We start from the raw sequence: 17516 nt of genomic DNA, 5'->3' as shown, positions 1-17516 counted from the left end.
CATTTTGCAGGGCTCTGCCTTAAATTTGACAAAAGGCTCAGGGCCAAATTGACAATGGTGTCAATCCATAATAACTCCAGATAAGTCAATCCACATTGACATCAGTGTGAGAGGGAGAGAATTTGTCCCATTCTTTAGAAGACATTATCATCAAAAAAGGGACACAGCTGCAGAATGTGCAATTACATACCTGCCTTTATAGCAGCATACAGTGGTAATCTCTTAAGAATTGGAAATTCATTCTTCCTTACTGCGCAGCTCCCGGGGTCAGCATTGTAGGTGAGGATTAAGAATTTAACTATCGCCAAGTGTCCCTGCTGGCAGGAGATGGCCAGCATCCAGTTCAGGAGTTGCTGGAAATTACTGGGACCTATCAGAACGATAAGACATGGGCTTTATTTGCTGCTTTTGATGCGAAATAGTTGATCATTAACAACTTAAAAGGCAGGACGTACAGGAAGGGGCCCCCAAATGGCCAGACCGTCGACTATGCTGTTACCGCATCCTTTAGAGGAATCCTAACCTGACTAGATGCACTCTCAACTGAGGTGGATGCTAAGTGCTGTCCATTCTGTTCTTCATTTCCCATCAAGACAAGAGGCACAGAAGCATAGAATATCAGGGTTGGAAGGGACCTCAGGAGGTATCTAGTCCAACCCCCTGCTCAAAGCAGGACCAATCCCCAACTAAATCATCCCAGCCAGGGCTTGGTCAAGCCTGACCTTAAAAATATCTAAGGGAGGAGATTCCACCACCTCCCTAGGTAACGCATTCCAGTGTTTCACCACCCTCCTAGTGAAAAAGTTTTTCCTAATATCCAACCTAAACCTCCCCCAGTGCAACTTGAGACCATTACTCCTTGTTCTGTCATCAGCTACCACTGAGAACAGTCCAGATCCATCCTCTTTGGAACTCCCTTTCAGGTAGTTGAAAGCAGCTATCAAATCCCCCCTCATTCTTCTCTTCCGCAGACTAAACAATCCCCGTTCCCTCAGCAGTTCTCACGACATTTGCCCAGCAGCGCTGGGGGCCCAGAACAGCATCAGACTCGCCATGGGGATGCATGGCTGCAGAGCAGGTACTCAGGGAGACGCCAGACCCATGGCAGTGCTCAGTTCTGTACTAGCTCTTCACAGGCCAGTGCAGAAGAGGGTTGGCAGCCGGTTAGCAGGCTGCAATTAGGTGAATCGAGGGCCTATAAATCCCAGCAGGATGACTGAGTCCAGAGGCTTCAGAGTGGATGAGGGTTGGTTTCCAACCCCCAAGATAGCCCATTTCCTTAGGCTTTGCACAGGGATGTGCCTGCCTTTTGCCTTACATGATTAAATGGCTTCCTGACGTGGTCTCTCAGCGTACACCGCAGGTGTTCCTCATAAACCTTCCCAGACTTACATTTAATACGCACAAACTGTCAGTTTCCATTTATGTTACCAAGTAACATCCTGCATAAAACATTCACAGCAGGTGCGAGCTGGAGCCCTGCAAGGTCTACTGTATATGCTTGAATTTACATGCAACTTCTTCATAATTTCTCAGTTGAAATTACCTCACCCTCTTCACCCTTAGCAACTCCATAACACCACCAAATCTCCTGAAAGCCAGGCGCCAGTTCGACAGTGAGCTACGGACTCAAACACCTTAACTGGGCCATCCCTTCCCAAGGAGAGTCATTGCAGAAAATCTGCCAGAGCATGACTTCTGGCACGGGATATATAGGTCATTTATTATCATCATGCCCTAGTACTGATCCAAGCATGATATTCTCATGGTAATCAGTGGGGAGTCCTGCATAAAAATCTACTGAAGGTTATGCTGCTTGTAACTCAGAAAAAAACCCAGAAAGTGTAAAAGAAATCGTTGCAATCTTCTTATTAGTTAGCTTCAGAATCTACAGGGACTTGGTCAGCTTCAAACTGATTGAAATTTCCTGTCTTACTAAAACCATCGTTGATGACTGAGACTGAACAGATTTTTTAAAATCAAATTTAATTTTCACTGTTTAATGTGGCTCGCTTCCTCCTCTTTCCCCTGCTCAGCTTGGGTCATAAAAATGGTCTGGTCAGTGTGATTTTCTGTTCCAGCGACCCAGCACAATAATGCAATGTCTGCATTGCAAACCTGGCAGGGGGATGTTTAAACTCAACCCCCAAACTGTTTTTAATAGAGATGGAAACTTTTCTATTGCTATTTCATTTTCTAAATGTGTTTTTAAAAATTAAAAGCTCATCTACCTGTCTTTGAACGGGTTCATCCTGCTTCCACTGAAGTCAACGGCAAAAAACCCATTAGCCCTCATGAATGAAGGACCAGGAGTTTAAAACGGACTGCCCTGATGCCTAGAGTATCCAACCTTGTAGGGCTGCACCAGACCCCTGCATCTGCTTTTACGCTAGGGTTTGGAGCTTTAGCCTTTTCCATCAGCAGTAACTGCACATCGTTGAAATAAATAACATGTTCAAAATAACAAACAACCCTCCCGAAAAGACAAGCTGAAAAGGCCAACAGCAAAAGAGAAGAAAATGTAGGGCTGCCTATGAGCTCGAATCAGTGCTCACTCAACAGGCTCTGGCTCTGGCTCATCTGAACTGTATCACTGCAGAGTGCCAGAACGCTTTTTTAAGTGGGATTGTGCTTTCTGAAAATACTTTCTGTTCTCTGCAGGGGCTGGGATGTCACCCAGCTGTGATGACTGATAGGAATTGATTGCCAAAAACGGCTTCTTGTCAGCAAACATGGAATATTTCTTCCCAGAAGGGAAGTTGTCTCAAGGCACAAGGGATATCAGATCCTGCCACCCGTTTCCCCTTTCTGGAGGAGGCAAAAGAAAAGCAGTGCTGGTCTGAATCTGCAACACAACTGTGCAATCCCATGAGGCTGAGGCAAAAGTAGGTGGGGAAGGTAGAGAACAAGCTGGTCACCGACAGTCAGTCAGACGAACAACTTACCGAGCAAAGAATCCAATAATTCCTTCACAATGTCCTCATGTCCAAAATATGCTGCCACCACAGCCGGATTATCATCATTGGGTTCCGTCGGTAACCCCACCAACGCTTCCTTGAGTAAATACCGCACTGCATGCAGATCTCCATACGCTGATGCAACACTCAAAAGCTGGCACTAGTGGAGAAAACACAGCAGAATAAGGCAAGGCAATCTCTCCCTCCGGCATCTTTTTCTGAGGACTATGAAGTAGGTAGACAGTGATGACGGAGGCCTTCTAGCTACGTACTTAAATGTCCCCCATCACTGTGGTATATGAACTCTATTCACAAACACTAATGAATTTATCATCACAATACCCCTGGGAATTATTATCTCCATTTTACAGATGGGAAATTCAGACAGAAAGAGATTAAGAGAGCAGGGTCACAGAGGAAGCATATAGTAAAAGCTGGGCCTGAATACAGACCTCCCAAATCTGGGCCTGAATACAGACCGCCTTTCATTGCCGATTGTAATACTCAGTACTTTATATTACTGTATTACACACACTATGGCTTTTGGGCAAACCAATCTCTCAGCTGACAAAAATCTCTTTTCTGTAAATGCCCTTCTAAATTATCTCACTGACTCCATCTGTTTTCTGTATTGGAACAGTCTACTACACTGAGTAGATAAGATTTTACATTTTTTGTGTAACCACAGAATGCAAGTTTTCATTCTATATTAAAACAACGCAGTATCTTCCAAAGATAATCAAGGTCTGTGATGTAGACTCTGGAAAAGGCTCAGGGCAGCCAGACACATTGTACATTTCCTTTGAATTACCTCATATGAAACCTCAACCTTGACCTGAAGGAACCCCACCTCCCAGAATATCTAGAGTGATCAGCTCCTGCCAAGCAGATTTGCACAATCGTTCCAAACTGCACCATGACTAGTGCCCGCTCAGTTGCTGGCGTTATGCAATGCCCCTGGAGAGGTCATTGCTGGGAACTGAAGCTGGGACCTCTGGATCTAAACGCATGAGCTTCTCCTGTCAAAGCTAAAAGAACCAGCAGCCATAAGTAGGGTAGGCGAGGTAAAAGTCACACTACTCTTGGCATGAAAGAAGCCAATAGCTTTGTCCAAGTGGCTGAAACAGCCCCTTTATCATCTCCAATGACATCCAAACAGAAATGGAACAAAAACAAAACTCAAAGCACAAGCCCCTCTTGGGCGAATACAGATTACTAAACCATTTACCCCATAATCTAGAATGTATTTTGCCATGAGTGGCCTCTTTTTCTAGAATCATGAAACAACATGGAAACCGCCCCCCCCTTCCTCCCCAAACCATTTTTACAAAGTCATTTTTCTGAGTAAAACCATTCACTTTAAACACTCAGTGAAGAACGAATGGTTAATTGACAGTTTCTGAAATGAGGGTGCAAGAGTTATCTTTTCCCTTCCCTGCAACCAAGCAGATCATCTTGAAATAGCGTCGAGAAGTGAAGAGCTAAATGTTGCAGGGCTTACTCAGTCCTCACCCAGGCAAAACTGCAGTAAGGTCCAGTGGCCAGGGCAGAGGACTGGGAGTTGGGAAATTTGGGGTGAAATCCTGACCCCATCAAAGTCAATGGGAGTTTTGTCACTGATTTTACTGGAACCAGGATTTTACCCACTCTCCACTGACCTGCTATGTGACCTTGGATAGGCCAATTCACCTACCTGTGCCTGTTTTCTCTCCACACCATTGGCTCTCTTGTTTATTTAGAAAGTTTAAGGCAGGTCTGCCTCTTACTTTGTGCTTGTGTGGTGCCCAGCACAATAAGGCTCCAAGCTTTTGCGGGTTTCTGGGTAATATTGTAAGATAAAAGTGAATGGGCCTTTTGCATGAGAAACAACTGCAGATCCAAGCCCAGAGTTGGTAGGTTTCTTTTCCAATGAGACCCAATGACAGATAACACATACTCTACCTTTTCCACTTGTAATATGTTCTCCTCACATGAGAGTTTAATCAGCTCTTGGGCCTTACTGGTGTCTCCACTTTTGTAAGCGTCCTGAATGCTTCTTATCACAGGGGAGTGGCCTATGGAGACATCGCCAACTGTGGACTGTTTGCCACCCATGTCCACAGTACCTGGGTTAAAAGGAAAGAAAAGAAAGGAAGAAGCATTTGCTTATTACTCGTGCGCTATTGCAATGTCAAAGCACACAGAGAAGAACAAATGGCAATCCATTTGCTGTGGATTATTTTGTGCATACAGTAAAAAACAACAACAACCACCAAAGAACATCCTAAAAACCGGTGCTGAGACAACTTTCCAATGGGGACATGAAACTGAAAAGGGCAATGACTTCCTTAATCTCTGCTAGAGGGACTTTCCAAAGGGAGGTGCATAAAAGCAGACACACTTTGGATTCTGTTAGAGTCTGTTAGCAGAACAACATGGGCTGAGCAAGTACTTAGGCAAGGTTGCCACCTGGAGTAGTTCTGAGGAACTGAGTGGTCCCTACAGGTAGCAAGACAGCTCTGAATTATTATTTAGGCCTACTTCTTATACGAAAGTCTTCTTCCACCATCAGTACAGTCACACTAAATAACAAGCCATTGTCATTTTGTGGCACCTCGCATCAGAGGGACTCGCACGCTCTTTATACACATTAATTAATTAAGCCTCACAACACCCATATGAGGGGAGGAAAAATTATCATCTTCCGTTTTCTGGATGGGAAAAATGAGGCACAGAGAGATTAAGCAAGATGCCCAAGGTCACACAGGTCCACCTTGGATGAGCCAGGAATAGAAACCAGAGCCCTAAATCCTGTGTTTTAGCTACAAAACCATCCTAGAAAGATTAGATCCATTTTGTCTGAGGATGTGTGATGGGGTGTATATGCACCACGCCCCCAGTTGGGGAGCAAAGAGATTAACTCTTCCCTTTAAAGGTGCATGAGCTGTCAGGACCGGCAGACAGAGGCCTTCATTAAGAGGCAGCCATAAAGCTAGTGTTGACGGGGAGTGCATTATGGGGCAACGAGTTTGCAAGGCTGCTTTTTCAGCTCATAAAAAACCAAATCCCAAATAAGCTTATATCTAAAACAATCATGACTAAAAAGTGCCCAAGAGGCATCAGGGCCTAGCAGGAAGGGCACTGGCCAGCAATGTCAGCAAGTCTGGATTCTGTTCCTGGCTCAGTAATTCACCTGGTGTGTGACCTTGGGCAAGTCATTTCACTTCTCTGTGCCTCGGTTTCCTTCCTCATCCTTTGTCTGTTTTGTCTATTCAGGGCGCATGCCCTTTGGGCCAGGGACTGTCTTGGACCATGTATTTGCACACTGCCTACCATAATGGGGCCCTGACTTTGGTTGAGGCCTGTAAATGTTACAACACCACCACCAACCACCAACAGCAAAAGCTGACTCCATTAAAAATGAAATTATGAAAAACCTGAAAGAATGAGACATAATTATATGGAAAGAAAATGGGGGTGCTTTCTCCCCAGTGAAGAGAGATCTGTTAGTAGTTAAAGAAGTTTTTCCTACTAAACCATCATTATAATTCCTTTAAAATCTGTCTCAAAGAACCCTTCAAAGCCACCAGCAGATCAGTTGTGCACAGAGTAACTAGATGTCCTGCTTTTATAGGGACAGTCCCAATATTCTGTGCTTTGTCTTATATAAGCAATTACTCCCACCCCATACCGATTTTTCACGCTTGCTATCTGGTCACACTAGTTGTGTGCCTGGGTTTATTGCATGAAGTAACAAGGAGATCTTTGTGAATTTTAGTGTACTGCAGGCTGGAATAAGGAATACATTTGAATCAATCTATAGTTGTCAGTACATACCCTTGGATAACGCAGTTTGAATTACCAATACATTCTGACTAACATTGCTCATTAATTATTTAAATCAAGCTCAACTCACTGAGACATCTGAGACGGCTCCAGAGATTCATGCTATTAAGATATGCAGGCAACAGTAATCCTTCTCAGGAGCTGCAAAATGTGTGAAGGGCAAACAGCAAGAATTCAAACCAAATGAACATGATATTAAATGAAAGTGGAATGGGCAGCAGCTCTGAATTCACGCAACAGGGACAATTTTCACCCCCAATTCGTAGGGATTTTGCTGAATATATAGAAGAACATTTAACAGTTACTAATCTCCTGCCCCGATCTTTTAAAAATCACTGTACAGCCATAGCTGACCTATCAGAATAACTATATTTTTCTGTGCTTTTATACAGTAAGTTACTTTTTAAATTGTCTATTTGAATGCATTCATTTCTTTGCAGGTTTTTAATGGCTGTGGAAGGTGATCAACACAGGTAATTCATTATAAGACACTAGCTCAAATGGTGATAAGATGGTACTTCACTAGCTAGGGAAGTTTAAAGGAAAATGGGTCTCTACCCCAGTGAGCTCAGCACCTGCTAAAGTATAACCAAGAACTAACCCATTAATGCTCCATTTGAACACTCATATCATGTGGGAAAGATAGGGCTCATAACTGCTTCACTGGGAGACGTGAATCAGCGTTCATGTCGCACCCCCCATCGGTACCTGGCCCGGGCCAGGGAAGCTAAAGATCCAACCAGCAGACCAAATTAAGTGATGACTGCTGGTCACGTACCACCTGAGGCATATTGCGCATATGCTAAGAAGAATGCTTCACTGAACCTAGCTAACTTCTAGTCTTTGAAATGACTGTATTTACGTTTAAACGTCATAACAAGGGCAAAAAGTTGATATTGCATATTACTTAACTTAGTTTTGTAACTGTCATCACAATGTCTTTCTAAGATAACACTCTGCTTAAGGGAAACTGATCTCACTCCTCAAAAGCCTGAGACCCCGAGCTATCATTTGATCATTAGCAACAGAAAAAGCTTGCAACTCAACCAACTTCCAATCAGAAAGAGAGCAAAACTGAGGAGTCACAGGGCAAGAAAAATTCTTCCCTCAAAGTCATTTACCTCCATGTGACCAGATTGAAGTTAATGAGGTTCCACAAATTTAAGTGAGAGTGGAACCCAGTTCATTCATTCTTGGGGTCTCAAAAGAAAAAATGTCATCTGTTGCATAGCAATGGGTGTGACTGGGTCACAGTAATTACCTGATTTACTAATGGCAGCTTGAGAAACCACGCTTCTACTTTTGTCATAAGTTTTGCACTGGTTTTCTTAAAGCAATTGCAAAAATATTAATAACATTATTTAAGAGATAGGAAATAATGGGTAAGAAGTGTGTTTATTTGCTTAATTTATATTAAGTATTAAAAGAAAAGAATAATTACCTTTCTTTGATCAAAGACGATTTTATTTTTAGAAGATTTATGACTGAACTACCTTTAATACCTGCATTTATGTTTCTGGGAAAATTCTTTGCTAAAATATGTTAATTTTGCCATATTGTATCATCCATTTTTAAGCAGAAGTCCCCATTGAAATCAAGGGTAAATTAAGTTTTTCCTAAGGCTTTAATCCTGCAAACTGTTACACATGTGAATAACTTCAACACCTGTGAGGGGTCTCACTGAATGGGCCAACTCACATGTGTAAAATTACTGAAAGAATGTACGTGTGGCCATCTGCTGAAGACAAATTACTCTGAAAATGCCCTTAAGGGTTCCACCATGCAAGGTGCTGAGTATTCCAGCCCGGACCCAGCCCATAGTTTAGCTCTAAGCATGTACTTCAGTAGCAGGGATTTAACATTAAGCATGTGCTTAAGTCCTTTGCTGAATAGGGGTCTAAATGAATATAAGATAACATATAGGGACTAGTGAATTACACTACTATAAATATACCCAAGAAGTTCTGATAATATTGTAAGAGGCCATCAGAATCAAACAAAATAAGGCCCATGGGCTTTCTCTTGCCTATTCATACCCCCACCTCTGGTATCTGCCCTATTTGAGACTTCTGAAGCCCCAGACTCTGTTTGTTCCAATGAGGACAGTAAGCGAACCAAGCATTGTTTTAAAAGGGAAAAGTTGTAGGCATTCACTGACTTTTAACAGTGCTTCTTTCTTTCACAGTTGAACCCACTTTAGACTTCATATTAAAAGAACTAATTTAGGAGATGTTTCACACTTTTGATTTCAATATTATTTAAGGGGTCACCATCAACTCAAATGCAGATTATGCAATATCAGGCTTTTTAAAGCTAAGAGCAGTAGAAATATCTCAGATTTTCTTTTTAAAAAGTATGCAAGGAAACTGTTGTTTACAAACAAACATGACCCTGCTCTGTTTGCAACCTAAATGTTATGGCACTAACAACCTGGAAGTGAAATTGACAGCATTCTCCAAGCTAAGCAAAATGCAATAAAAAGTAAACAAATGTCATTAACAATGGAAAATATATGGGGATTTTATAATTACGTGCAGTTTTATTAACTCTAAGGCCTTGTTAGTAACCTGGATAAGGAATCTGTTTGTTTAAAATATACCATTTCTAAACTGACAGTGTTCTTTCAATTAAAAAAAGTGACTGCAGGTAAACTCCACAGCAAACTATCAATATGTCAGTGAACGATAGCACAGTAAAGGGGCAGATTGTGCAGTATCGTATGGGTCTCTTTACATTCCAAATTATCTACTCACCAGAATATATGAGTAGTACCTGTCTTTGAGAAGTCACAATATAAAGTTTTAAAAGGCCACAACTCCCTATAACAGATTAGGCAAAAGATCTTTGGACTCAATAGACATAAATACTTTCATATCAGGATATTTCATTTACCATAAAACAGACAGGACACAAATGAGATGTTTGAGAGAAGATAAAATGGGAGCGGGGAGTTTTTCTGTTTCAATAAAGGATTTAAAACAAAACAAAACCCCAATCACCCTTGCTTTAAAACTGCTACTAACCTTGTCATACTTTAGGAAGACGATTCCAAGGACTGGAGCAAATCGAAGATAATTATTTTAAGACCATCTCCCATAAGGTATCAACCTATTCAGTGATGGTCCATTAAGCTATTAATTCCTTGAACTCTTAACCATCTGAACTCTGCATCAGCAGAAATAGCTTCCAGACAGTCCTTACTGCGGCCACTAGATGTAACGCCTCTTGGCTGGAGAGATGGCTCTTTGTCTGAAGTGACTACCGCATTTTAGCCTTGATGGTAATTTTCATCTCCATGTCCTATTACAGTGAAATTCAACCCTCTGGTTCTTAAGAGAGGATTCGGGGGATGGGGATGGGGATGGATGGGTGGGTGGGGAGATAGCGGCTCCAGGGTGACCTCAGACATTAATTCCTCAGCAGCACCAGATGGCTAGTGCTGAGGTTTATCAGATTAATCTTTTGCCATTTTGACTCTTGAACATTGTCACAGAGCAAATGAAAAAAGGAAAAGTGGTGGGTACTGGCCTTGTTTAAAATGGGCAAAATAGTTCAGACTAAAAATAAATAAATCACCAAACCCAGCACAGATTCTGAAATTTTACAATAATAATCCAGACATTTTAGCAGGTATTTGTGAAACTCTGAAACAAACTCCAGGCCATGCTAATACTAGCATGCCTCCTGCACCTTCTGTAACAGACCCACGCTCCCATTTATTTCCTGTTTCTATGAAAAGTTTTAAATTAATAATACTAACAATTATTTTGCACTTCTAGGACCCTAAATAAAGCCCACTGCAGTCAGTGGAAAGACTCCCATTGGCTTGGGTGGGCTTTGGATCAGTCTCCTTTAGAGAGTACTTCACAATCATTATAGGCCAGGTTCTGCCACCATGATGCACTAATTCGAAGTAGTACTTTACTCCTTGATTCACCCCAAAGGTGCCAGTAGCCAGACGAGGTACCTGGAGCTCTACTTTCTAGAGAGTCTGAGAACAGGTTTCACAAATCCCCTGCCTGCGTATTTGCGGCTCCCAATTTATTGAACAAAAAACCCCAACAACCCTGAAATCGGTGTTAAATATGCTGGGTTTGCAGAAGGAAAGGGAGACACGGAGTGAAACGCCCCTGTCCCTCTGAACAAAATCAAACTAGGAGAGAATTTAGATAGTGCCCCAACCATGCACAGGTGACTGGATTGTTATTCTCCAGATTAAACAAAGGGGGGCGGGGAAGAAGATCTCATTCCATGGATGACAAACTACTTTGGGGCATATTCTTTATTTTCTTTGGTAAATTTGTATGGTCAAACCACACGTCCTTCCCCCACTCACCACAGCAGGCCCCAGTTGTGGCAGGCCCACCCGCCCCACCCTATGTGCTGGGGAGCTCACTCCAAGGACAGTGGAGTGACAATTCTGGAGCTCCACGAGCCGTTAACCATGCACATGGGGATTAGGAGGATAGCCACAGTGGCTGCAATTATGGCCACAGAGTGGCTTTACTACATCACAGCCCCGTTACTCAGGATCGAGCTCTATTGTGCTAGGTACTGTACAATCCCAGTGGGAGACACGGTTCCTGCTCTGAGGAGTTTATAATCTAATTTACATGGTTCTTATGATTTAGATGAAATATACAAAGTCCCATCTGTCTGATTTATGATCCTGGTGGAGACATTTTGAATCAATCAGAACCATTACAAAGTCCCTGCTGGGAGAACCATCAGAGAGGTTACAATAAATCCATCCAGGAGGTAACAAAATGGCCTGGATCTGTTGAAGAGCCAAAGTGACAGAACTGGGCAAAGCCCTCCTGATGGTAAAGTGATTTCTCTCTGTGACTAGTGTGATGTAATGACTGGAGACACGGGCTATGATCACACCAAACCTTCTCATTCTCCATGCAACCAACATCACATCACTTCTCCAAGCAAAGAGGAAATCTCTTCTGTGCTGACTCTGAGGGCTTAGCAGTTCAGTTTAATCAAACATCCATTATTTAAACTAATTACAGCAATTGTTCTACACTGAGAGCCCCTGGGTAGGCCAGTGGAAAAGAGGATGTAAAACTGGGCATCACCCACAACACATAGAGTATAATCAATGCCCAATTCCCCTACAAATGGAACTGGTAACTATGTAATTAGAGAGGGCCAAAGATGAAATCAGGAGGAATAGTGCCAGGCTGACTCCTGAGAAAAATCAGAAATTGAAGGAGTCTTTTGCTGCTGTTGTTTAATTTAGCACTATTTTTAAATTGCTTGAGTGCCAGTACCTGGCATGTCAAATTTTGTCCCATATAAAGTGTTTGTCACTAAATTAAAAGGACTTTATACGACAAACTTTGACAAGCGGTAATTTCAGTGACGCATCGTGCACCATGATAGTGAAAGCCATTGGAAATGGTCAAAAGCAAAATTCCCTTAATCTGGAAGTGAAATCATTTATTAAAATTGTAAATGAAAATCATAAAGTGAAAAAAATGGACTCTGGGAAGGAAAATGATTTGGGGTTTTACTCCCTTGAAAAGCTACACCCAGAGGTAAATTACAAAAACATAGCAGGCCTAGGAAGCTGCAGCTTCAGTTCTACATTTATAGGATATTTTCTGTAATGAATCATCTGCATTTGGGTGTATATCTGCCTGCTACCTTGGATTATGGGAATGAATTACTTTATTCTGGGAGTCTGAGTGAAAATGGGTCAGTTATTCCTTTTGTGCTGGAGCATAACACAAATTCAAGAGGCCACTTAATCCCATGAAAAGGCAGCAAGTTTAGAGCGCATGCAAAGAAATACATTTCAGTGCATCACAACATCAGCATCAACCTGTGACTTGTGTTATAGGAAGTTAAATCACATTCAACAGAGCTGGATAAGTTCATGTCTACTAGCTATATTTGTAGCTATGAATGGTAAGGGAATATGGGCATTTAAATTTCACACTTAAAGCTGTAACTACTCCCCTGTGGTCATCAGGAAGGAATGTTTGCCTTATGTATAGCATTGCACCATTGGCTAGTTCAGGGGTTCTCAAAATGGGGGTCGGGACCCCTCAGAGGGTCGCAAGGTTATTACATGGAGGGTCGTGGGCTGTCAGCCTCCACCACAAACCCCACTTTGCCTCCAACATATATAATGGTGGTAGATATATTAAAAAATGTTTTTAATTTATGGGGGGGTCGCACTCAGAGGCTTGCTATGTGAAAGGGGTCCCCAGTACAAAAGTCTGAGAACCACCAGGCTAGTTATTCAAGTGCATGGTGGTATTTTGTATGTCTGGGCTACAATGAAAGACTTAAAGAGGGACCAATACTGTATCATCTGGTTTGACAAACCCTATGTAAAGTCTCAACTCACAATACATTCAGACATTCAAATGTACATTTCTCCACATCTCATCCCCAACTCCCTCAACTCAAGTTATAAACATTGTCCTTTACTGAGCGAGTTAACATGTAACATAGATCCCGTATCCTAGGCAAGCTAGCCAAACTGTCGCAAGTAAATGACAGGAAGCGAAAAGCAAACTTAGACCTGCCCCTCTCTCTTTCTGAATGGGACTCAGAATGACTGCGTTAGGAACACTAGCAGGCATTAGCTAGCTAACCCTGCTGTCCTCAGATCATAAATGCAGAATGCTTATCTGTCCGAAAGTCCCTGGGTTCCTGTTTGCCCTTCCTGCTCCGTGTGCTGAAGAGGAAGAGATGAAGCTGAAACCAAGTTAAAAGTTTGTTCTGATGCATTTGCGCTGGTGGGATCCTGGCTGGTTTCCAGAGAAGCAAGTAGGAGGGGCACAAGAACAAGTCAGAGCAACTTGCTTAATTCACTGGGAAAAAATGAATTAATTGGGCTAATCAGACACACAGGTGACTTCACCTGTTTAACTGAGTGCAGGATCAGGCCCATTAACTTTAATGTTATGTAACAAATTAATTCCCCATTACTTAAGAGCTTTCAAAATTCTCGTGGTCACAATCCAGTTTTTAGTAGGCAGGTGTCAGACTCATGAAATCATCATCATAACCAGGAGGCCAGGTGTCAACACTCTATTTAGGCCAAGACCAGAATGGGCATGCAGAAAGCGCTGACCTCCTGCCCACAGATATTGCCCCTCCAGATCAAAGCCGAGGTGCCCTGGTGAACAGTGTGAAGAAGCTTACACCGTCCTTACCCATATTATACTCCTCTAGGCATAAACAAAAGACTTTAATAGAACATCAATATTTTTTTGAAAGAAGTGAAAAAGTTGATATTAAATTCCATTCAGTAGGGAAAACAATAAAATAAAATAAAGTAAAATAAATATCAGGGAACAGACCCCTAAAATGGCCAGAGATGTGGTTATTGTGCAGAAAAATTAAAATGACTCAGCTTTTAAACGAAAGTTCTATTTCTGCGGCATGGTTTCAGTGATTTCATCCCAGTCCTACAGTTTGCATCATTCACAAACGTGAATATGGATATAAGCCACCTCTGCTACTCTTTTTCTTTACCAGATATATATTTTTAATTGGAACAGGCATAAGTACAATTACTGTTCTCTCTTTGATTCCCTTCACGCTGCTTTTCCAAATATTGACTATGCCAAACAAAGAGAGAATATTAAAGCACCGGTCCTGGGTTTCCAGTGGGAAGTGACAAAAAGGAGATATAAGGACCATCCCTGTTCAACTGAACAAAGTACAACCCATGAAATCCAGACCAAGAGAGGGAATTAATTAGTATATCTAGAGCTGGTCAAAATTTTCAACTGATTTTTAAAAAACGAAATATGGCCATTTTTCGCAATTAAAATTTTCATGGCCAATTTTACTTTCTTTTGAAATTTTCCAGCTTTCCCACAGCAACCTTCTCTTCCCAACCCCCCGGGAAATATTCCAGTGTTTCATTTTTCATTGGAAAAAACACCTAAAAAACAAAAAAAAAAGGTTTTCATTCCTTTAAATATTTTTTTCAAAAATGTGTTTACTATTTTCCAGCCAGCACTAATGATTACTCGTATTAGCTGCTACAGCAATACCAACAGTGAATTGGGAACAGGGCCACCCTGTGCTAGCCAATGTTCAAACGCATACGATGACACAGTCCTCGCCCCAAACCGCTCACAATTTGAGGCCTGAAAGATCCTTATTCAGGAAAGCACTTAAGCACATGCTTAACTTTAAGCACACACTGAAACGCTTTCCTGAATCACGGCCTAATTTAAGACAAGACACCAGTGAATGTTACAAACAATATGAGGAAAGGGGGAAGAGATCACAACGCTAAGAACATGGGGTTCCATAGGCTGATGATGACCCCAATTCAGGAAAGCACTTAAGCATAGCTTTAAGCATGTGAGTAGGTCCCACTGACTTCAGTCAGACTTAAGCACATATTTAATTGCTTTCCTGAATTAGGGCCTACATATGCGATAGATGGTTCAACTATCCCACCAATCCCTGCTGGCCCTTCACATAGCTCTTAGCCATTGATGGTAGGGCTCACAATAGAAGCAAGCCTGGAGATGGAATTTGAAGAAGGGTTAGCGGCTTTACAAGCTTGTTTGGAGAGGATACTCCTTCCATGTGTCGGGGTAGAGCAGAAGAAAAGGCTACGGGCTTGTGGGAGGATCAGACGAGGGGTGGTTGTGGTGGGCACTGGGGGAGCATGGGGCAGGAATGGCAGAAGGTCCCTAAAAGTGGAGTGGCCACCAGATCCTGAACTTTGGCCCCGCCCCTCCACTGCCCCTTCCCCCTGAGGCCCTGCCCCCACGATGCCCCTTCCCCTGGAGCTCCCGCCCTCTCACTGCCCCTTCTCCCAAGGCCCTGGCCTCACATCACCCCTTCCCCCAAGGCCCTGCTCCTGCATGGCCTCTTCCCTGCACGACCCCGCCCCCACCCTTGCTCCTCTCTTCAATGAGAATTTTTCCATAGGCTTCAATGGAAGCTGGATCAGATCCTCAGAGAGGTGGGTATGGAGAGAACAACATGGAAGGAAGTTTATCTTAGCAGCTGTGCTTTGAATGGACTGAAAAGTGTGGAAAGTGTGTCAAACATCCACAAGCAATATCCAAGATAAGCAGCATTGGTCCTGAGACAAGTGATGTGCAGCCAAAATTTCAGCAAGCGGTTCCCACAAAAAATGTCTCCCTTAGTCTGTGATAAAGTTTAGGTACCAGAGATGCTTGTGTATGCAAAAAGGAAGAAAGAAGGACTGGGGAACACAACTATTTGTTTTCATAGTAAACACACGTTCTCTCTCACTGGGAGGGAGGCGTTACCACTGAGCAAACAAACTTCTACTATGTGCATTTTGCTGGAAATACATATACTTTGATCTTGAAAAATATATGGGGTAAAATCCAGGCCCCAAGAAAGTCAATGTGAGTTTTGTCACTGACTTGGATGGGGTCAGGATTTCACCCATGGAGTATACAGACAGCGTAACGCAGTGATCAACTGGTATAATTTAAAGCGGGAGGGGGTTGAATGAGCTGAGAGCCTTAAGAGACCTTTACAAGCCAATGCAACTCAGAGCAACCTAGAGGCTGATCTAAATTGCACCAGGGGCCAAAACAGGAAAGCCACTTTATATCCACCCTCCAACCAATGTGTGCTAAACACAAATCCAGTGTGCCTGAGGATCTGGCCCAATGAGTGCAAAGGGGTGCAAACGGCTACCATTTATGTAAAGACAAAGGAGACTTCAGATGTGATAGCATTTTATTCTCACTTTGCCCAGGTGAGGAAGAGTACTCAAGATGCAAGGCAGTGGAAAATCACACCCACAACGGTGGGCTGAATACAGAGAGCTATACTTTAGTTAACAATATGGAGCTATGTTTGAGATATGAAAGGGGATCCCGTCCATTAGTGTTTAAAAAAATTCTGTTTGATGCAAAAATAAAAGCTTTCGCAAAAGCTTTCGAACATCTTTGATGTGAGAGAGACAGATTCTGGGGGAGTTCTTGTCTGAAGTGATAATCAGCTTTCCCTTTGAATCTTACTCCCTAGACAGACTTTTAATGTAAGGTAGATAATCATACTGAAGTGTGTATCAGCTCTAAGCCTTGCAAACCCAGCTTTGTGGCTTTTCAATTAAGTAATAATCTATAGTCAAACTCTCCTTCCCCAAGAAGGGGGGAGGGGGGGAATGAGTAACTCCAAAACAAGAAATCCAGGTGAATCATTTAAAACAATTTTAAAGAGTCTTAATTGTAAAGTTTTGTCCAGTCAGTGATGCCAGTTTTTCTAAACAATAATGCAATCATTAAAGCATGAAGCAGTGTAAATTCCACAGGAACCACAAACATACCAAGAATATTTGAGCTAAATTTATCCAGACTTCTCCTTTCTAAGTTTGAATCTCTGCCCTGCTTCATTATTCATTATTTTATCAGAACTTGCAACTGTATGCAGCAAGGGATTATGGACAGTTTTCACTGAGCTTTTCCCAGAGAGTTCTGAGATTATGCCCTGTCACACTGCAGGCCATTTATTGGCTATTTGAAGTCTAAAATACAAAAAAAGAAGGCAGGGAAAATGAAGGGAAAGGTGGAGTTTAACATTCCCTAAGTACAATTTCAGTACAAGTCTTCATGAGGTACTCTGTTAACACAGTCTCCTCAAACACCGCTGTGAGGGAGGAAGTGCTATTATCCCCATTTTACAGATGGGAAACTGAGGCACAGAGCCACTAAGTGACTTACCCAAGGTCACATGGGAAGTTTGTGGCAGAGGAGAAAA

At 42.4% G+C, this 17516-nt stretch overlaps 1 protein-coding gene across 5 annotated transcripts in view; it reads right to left on the bottom strand.

Annotated features, from left to right (window-relative positions):
* LRRK1 (leucine rich repeat kinase 1) overlaps window positions 1–17516 on the bottom strand; it is a 109721-nt gene that overhangs the window by 73272 nt on the left and 18933 nt on the right. For all 5 annotated transcript variants that reach the window (XM_073304295.1, XM_073304299.1, XM_073304297.1 and 2 more), the window contains 3 exons: window positions 4899–5062; window positions 2946–3117; window positions 191–370 (listed from right to left, as the gene is read on the bottom strand). In XM_073304295.1, the coding sequence (XP_073160396.1) occupies window positions 191–370; window positions 2946–3117; window positions 4899–5062 (516 nt within the window). The remainder of the gene's footprint in view (window positions 1–190; window positions 371–2945; window positions 3118–4898; window positions 5063–17516) is intronic.

Source organism: Lepidochelys kempii, chromosome 10 (assembly GCF_965140265.1).
Source record: "Lepidochelys kempii isolate rLepKem1 chromosome 10, rLepKem1.hap2, whole genome shotgun sequence".
NCBI lineage: Eukaryota > Metazoa > Chordata > Testudines > Cheloniidae > Lepidochelys > Lepidochelys kempii.
Note: the sequence above shows the minus strand (reverse complement) of the source record. Positions and strands in the feature narration are given on the sequence as shown.